The sequence below is a fragment of the Ranitomeya imitator genome, chromosome 1 (assembly GCF_032444005.1).
Source record: "Ranitomeya imitator isolate aRanImi1 chromosome 1, aRanImi1.pri, whole genome shotgun sequence".
Lineage (NCBI taxonomy): Eukaryota > Metazoa > Chordata > Amphibia > Anura > Dendrobatidae > Ranitomeya > Ranitomeya imitator.
Window position 1 is genome coordinate 942,745,817 of NC_091282.1, and position 6,186 is coordinate 942,752,002.

At 45.1% G+C, this 6,186-nt stretch overlaps 1 protein-coding gene across 1 annotated transcript; it reads left to right on the forward strand.

The window, feature by feature from the left end:
- Positions 1-974: 974 nt before the first annotated feature.
- Positions 975-3,025, forward strand: LOC138656019 (uncharacterized). Its single transcript, XM_069743638.1, has 2 exons — positions 975-1,643; positions 1,896-3,025. The coding sequence occupies exons 1-2, from the start codon at positions 1,252-1,254 to the stop codon at positions 2,794-2,796; spliced, it is 1,293 nt and encodes a 430-aa protein (XP_069599739.1). The 5' UTR covers positions 975-1,251; the 3' UTR covers positions 2,797-3,025.
- The last annotated feature ends 3,161 nt before the right edge of the window (positions 3,026-6,186 follow it).

Sequence of the window (6,186 nt, forward strand, 5' to 3'; positions counted from 1 at the left end):
AGCCAATTGATGTTTGTGGACCAATCATTATTACTAGGGTTGAGCGAAACGGATCGTTTATTTTCATAAGTCGCCGACTTTTGGCAAAGCCGGGTTTCATGAAACCCAACCCGATCCCTGTGTGGGGTCGACCATGCGGTACGCGACTTTCGCGCCAAAGTCGCGTTTCAATGACGCGAAAAGCGCCATTTCTCAGCCAATGAAGGTGGACGCAGAGTGTGGGCAGCGTGATGACATAGGTCTCAGTCCCCACCATCTTAGAGAAGGGCATTGCAGTGATTGGCTTGCTGTCTGCGGCGTCATAGGGGCTATAAAGGGGCGTTCCCGCCGACCGCCATCTTACTGCTGCTGATCTGAGCATAGGGAGAGGTTGCTGCCGCTTCGTCAGAAGCAGGGATAGCGTTAGGCAGGGTACATTAACCCCGAAACCGCTTGTGCTGTAGCGATTTCCACTGTCCAACACCACCTTTTGTTTGCAGGGACAGTGGAAGCTACATTTTTTTTCCTCAGCGCTGTAGCTCATTGGGCTGCCCTAGAAGGCTCCCTGATAGCTGCATTGCTGTGTGTACGCCGCTGTGCAAACCAACTGCTTTTTTCAAAGCACAAATCCTGTTGTTCCTTCCTTTCTGCACAGCTATCTTGTTTGTTTGTCCACACTTTTGATTTAATTTGTGCAGCAGTCCACTCCTTGTTATTGCTGCCTGCCATACCTTGCTGAGATTACTGCAGGGAGATAGGGACTGTCCTACAATTACTTTTTTTTTTTTTTTCGTTACATCTCTTCAAGCTACTTTCTGCCACAGAAAATATACTCTAATACAGTGGCCCACATTTATTCACTAGTCTCCCTGAATAAAAAAAAAAAAGGGTGCAGATTAAAATTGGCAAATCTGCATCAGTGGCAGTCCTGTGTGTGGCATCTGTGTCTCATTTTCTGGCACAGAAAACATACAGTCTAAGGCCGGCGTCACACTTGGCGTAAGACATTACGGTACGTTTTCTACGTCCGTAATACGCGCGTGATACGCCAAAATGTCTCCGTAATCTCTCTCCGTAGTTCTTGCGTCGCCTAGGTGTGGTCGCGTATTTTGCGCATGTACTGGTCCGTGTGTAATCCGTATGTGATCCGTATGGCGTTTTTACCACGCACCATTCCAAAATGGACATTTAACGGTTTTCTGGCCTGCAAATCATTTAAACCATCATTAACAACACTATTTAAGCCCTCGACAACAGGTGTACCCCTCCCATATGCCCTATATGTTCCCAAGCATATTTTGGCTGTGGTACTTGGAGCTCCCAAACATGTCTGACCATGTGTATTTAAGCACAACTCAGCGGGTGTTGCTTCACTGGGTGTTGTCTCGTCGCTTTGGCCAGCCATATACGGTCAATGCAGATCCGCGAAGGAGGAGACAAAGATTGTGGGTCCATCCTCTATTGACCCAACGCCCGAGTAAAGGACATTTCCAGAGACTCTATTCATCTTTGAGGGCCCATCCAGACAAATTTTTCCTGTATACTCGCATGTCCATCAGGACTTTTGACATGTTGCTGGAGATCTTACGTCCTGGACTCACCTATCAGGACACCTGGATGAGAAAAGCCATCTCTGCTGAGGAGCGTCTGCTCCTAACCTTACGGTATGTATTTAGACCTTTTAGATTTTGTTGTGTTGGCCAATGTGTTTTGTCCTACTATGTTTCAGTTCCTTAACTTAGACATGAGGCCACAAGCACATTTCTAAAAATGTGTTTAATATTTGATTATAGTAATACTGTGAAATGTCCCTTTTTGCTTACTCAATAATCACAGAGAAAATTTACTAGACACTTGTGTTTCGTCCTGTTTTCATATTCCTCATGTTCCTTTATTTTGTTTTCCTTGTTTTTCAGCTTCCTGGCCACAGGCTTGTCCTATGCGGGTCTACACCTGGAGTTTCTCATTGGGCGTTCTACCATTTCAGTCATTGTTAGGACAACCTGTTCCCAAATATGGCTGAAACTTAACGAAGTTGTGATGCCAGAGCCAAAAATGGATGATTGGCTCAAAATCGCCACTGGATTCCAAAATACTTGTGACTTCCCTAACTGCATTGGAGCTGTGGATGGGAAACATATCAGGGTGCGTAAGCCGCCGAACTCTGGTTCCCAATTCTACAATTATAAGCAGTTTTTCTCTGTAGTTATGTTAGCAGTTGCTGACAGCAACTACAGGTTTATAATTGTAGACATTGGGGCCTATGGCCGAACTGGAGACTCTAGGGTCTTCAATTCGTCCATAATGGGTCGCCGGCTACGTGACAACCAGTTGAACCTCCCACCACCACAACAACTCCCAGGCTCCAATGCGGAAGCAGTGCCTTTTGTTTTGGTTGGAGATGAGGCCTTCCAACTGACGAGGCACGTCATGAGGCCTTACCCCAGGCGCAACCTTGACCACCGGCGGAGGGTTTTTAATTTGAGACTTACCAGGGCACGGAGACTGGTTGAGTGCGCCTTTGGGATTCTTGTAGCCAAATGGCGTGTTCTTCAGTCTGCAATTCAGCTGAGTGAGGCTTCAATCAATGAAGTGATCAAAGCCTGTGTAATTCTACATAATTTCACCAGAATACATGATTGTTTGTCTACTAATTTGCAAAATCACGTCATGACCAATCATAGTAGGCCTCCCCCATATGTCCCTCCTCGGCGACGTCCCCTTTCTGGCCTAAAAGTTCGGGATGTGTTCACCAATTATTTTTTGAGTCCTCAGGGTGCCACTCCCTGGCAAGACTATGCAATTTTGCATGTGTAATTATTTATGTACCTAAATTTTGCCATTATCAAGTTTGAAAATATGTCTGCTGTGTTTAATTTGTTGACATATGGTTCTGATCATATCATGTGTGTGTGAGTTAAGAAGAATGAACAGAGTGCATACATAGTTTTTTGTTAAGTAAAGGCAATTTTACTTCTTAAACTTGTTTTTGGTTTTTTTGTTTGTTTTGGCATAACCAATCTTTGTGCACAAAAAAGAACAGCTTTTTTTTAACAAAAAAAAAAAAACAAAGTAAAATAAAAGCATTACAGCTTGCTTTTTAAGCACAAACCAAACCAAATGTCTTAAACAAATTAAAAAAAAGTTGTACCCAACATTACAAGTCCTGGTACGTAGGAAGGGGAGAAGTGGATTGGTCTGGGTCACCATCAGATGGCCTTTGCAGGCCCAATTGTCCAGCAGCCTGTGCGGCTGTTATAGTGGCTTGCGGGAAATTCTGCCTGCTCTGATGCTGGCCACTTTGATGAGTGGGGCCTGGATTTGGGAGATAACCCTGATGTTGCAGCCCATATGTGCGGGAATCATACCCCAACCCAAAATGACCATATTGTCCAAACCCAGGTTGGGACCAGCCTCCAGCACTGGGTGCGGACAAGTGGCCATATTGGGATGGTTGATGATATCCTGCAATATGGTGCGGATGTTGCCATTGTTGGTTAGTTGGTGGTTGGGGTGGAGGTGTTGGCTGACGTGGAGGGGGTGCTTCAGATCCTTGGTGCGCATGCTGGCCTTGTAGTCTCGGAGGCCGCAGAATATTTTCAGGTGACATCTGCCACTGTTCAATCATCTGCATCAGATTGTATGGGTTATTTGGGGGGGTGCATGCGTCAATAAGGATCTGAAAACACCCTCTCAAACGCAGCCTCAACTCCCGCTCTATGGAGCGTAAATACTGGGCAAGGCTCCGTGTGAATCCCTCCTCCCCATCATCCTCTCGAACCCGGGCCAAATAGTTCATGACCCCAGCATCCACGTTTTGCCTGCTTTGGCGAAGCTCTCTCCTGCGTCGTGCACGCTGGGGTCTGACTGCAGCCTGTGGGGATCGGTCCAGGGCAACAGTTGGGCTGCTGCTATTACCAGGGTCATCCTGGCTAGGTGCTGCTGCTGCAGAAGAGAACTGTGGGCCCTCTGGGTTTTCTTCAGAAGCAGCTGGAGCTGGGTGGGCAGATGATGAAGATGCTGTAGGTCTTGCGCAGGAGGGAGCAGCAGATGGACCAGCCACCTCTTCACCTTCTCCAACTTAGTCAATGACCAGTTCTGAGTCCGACCCTGTCTCCCTGTCAGTGAGGTTAGACTGTGTTCTGCAAAGATAAATTTGACCAGTTACTATGTTTTTTGGAATCATCTCTCAACATTCAAAAATTAACCCATTTTGAGATGTTTTTACTTACGGCCTGAGGTCCATGCTGGGGTTAAGGAAGGTTAGGCGGTCAAAGTAGATGTATTTTTTTTTTTTAGGAGGGGCCCCGGCTCCACTTCTCTCCCGCTGCTGCCTCTCCCTCCTATACTGGTCCCGGATACTCCGCCACCTTGTTGTAACATCATCCACTGAAACAACAAAAAATACACACATTGCTTAGACCATTATGCAGAGTGCTCACACAAGGTGTAATGGAGTACACAGATTGCAATGTAGCATAGAAAGAGGCTTTTGTGGCTCACATTAAGCCAGAATTTCCTCAAAAAAATACAAATTAGGAAGAAAGGCCACAAGGACAGAGTCAGCTAACCTCTATCACAGAAAAACAAATTACTGGAAAACCATGTTATTAAGGGAACACCTGTTCTAAACCTTAATCAAATCCATTTATCATATCCAGCACCATGTATATACTGCTTGGATATATATAACTTTAAGGATGAATTAATAAATTAAGGTTTAGCAATTCAAAGTAGTAAGGGCCTGCTGTTTAGCAAGAACATTACATTGCAAACATGGGTGTACTTACTTATTTGTCGCTGGGCCGCACGTGGCTGCTGGTCATACTGGGGGAAGAGGGACCCACACACGCTCCTCCATGCAGCTTGTTTTACTGCCCTGTTGGCATAGTTGGGGTCTCTTTGGTCCCAGATTTCTGGCCTCTCCTGGATCAAAATGATCAGCATGTCAACATTAATTATGCGGGCCATGCTGAATCTCTCACTCCGTGGAGGCGTGCAGCAGACTTCCGGGTTCACTGTCTGGCTTTTTCAGCTAATTAGCATGTCTCACCTGCCTGATTGATGGCTTTAGAAAGTTCAGGACATCTGCCAGTGAGGTGCGTATTTCTCGCAATGCACACGCATGGTCCGTATGCATTCCGTATTATACGCTCTCCCATAGACTTGCATTGGCGTTTTTTTTGCGCAATACGCTGACAAACGCTGCATGCTGCGATTTTGTACGGCCGTAGAGGAACGTATAATACGGATCCGTAATATACGCCTAAAAGGACTAGACACATTGAGAATCATGGTGCCGTATGTTTAGCGAGTTTTACGTACGTAGATTATGCGCTCTTACGCACGTAAAACTCGCATGTGTGACGGCGGCCTAACAGTGGGCCTGATTTCTTGCCAATTCTCCCAGAAATAAAAAAAAAATAGTGGGAGATTAATATTGGCATTTGTGCTTGACTGCCAGTCGTGTGTGCCATCTCTCTCAATTTGTGGGGCACAGAAAGCCTAGTGTCTAATACTGTTTTATTTATTTATTTTTTAATTCTCCCTTAAAAAAAAAATAGTGGGAGATTAATATTGGCATTTGTGCTTGAGTGCCAGTCGTGTGTGCCATCTCTCTCAAATTTTGGGGCACAGAAAGCCTAGTGTCTATAATACTGTTTATTTTTTTTTGTTTTTTAATTCTCCCTTAAAAAAAAAAAATAGTGAGAGATTAATTTTGGCATTTGTGCTTGAGTGCCAGTCGTGTGTGCCATCTCTCTCACATTTTGGGGCACAGAAAGCCTAGTGTGTAATACTGTTTTGTTTTTGTTTTGTTTTTTTAATTCTCCCTGAAAAAAAAAAATTAGTGGGAGATTAATATTGGCATTTGTGCTTGAGTGACCTTCCTGCGTGTGTGGCATCTCTCTCATTTTGTGCCACAGAAAACCTAGTGTGTAACATTGTGCCTGATTTTCCTTGCAGTCTCACCCACCTATAAAGGGATATCTAAATCCTACAGAAGTTTGAGTTCACCTTGTAAGTTGTTTTACAGTAACAAATACCGTTACTTTGGTTACGTTTTGCAAACAATGAGGAAGTCTGGTGGAAGAGGTCGTGGCCGTGGGCAGTCATTGCCAGCTGGTAATGATGGTAGTGGTGGTGGAGTATCAGGTGGTCGTGGGAAAAGCAATATAGCACCTAAGTCTCGAGTTGTGGAGCCAGGTT

Coding starts and splice junctions, on each gene's coding strand:
- LOC138656019 (XM_069743638.1), top strand. CDS start 1,252: ATGCCCTATATGTTCCCAAGCATATTTTGGCTGTGGTACTTGGAGCTC. Junction 1,644..1,895: donor CGTCTGCTCCTAACCTTACG/GTATGTATTTAG, acceptor CTTGTTTTTCAG/CTTCCTGGCCACAGGCTTGT.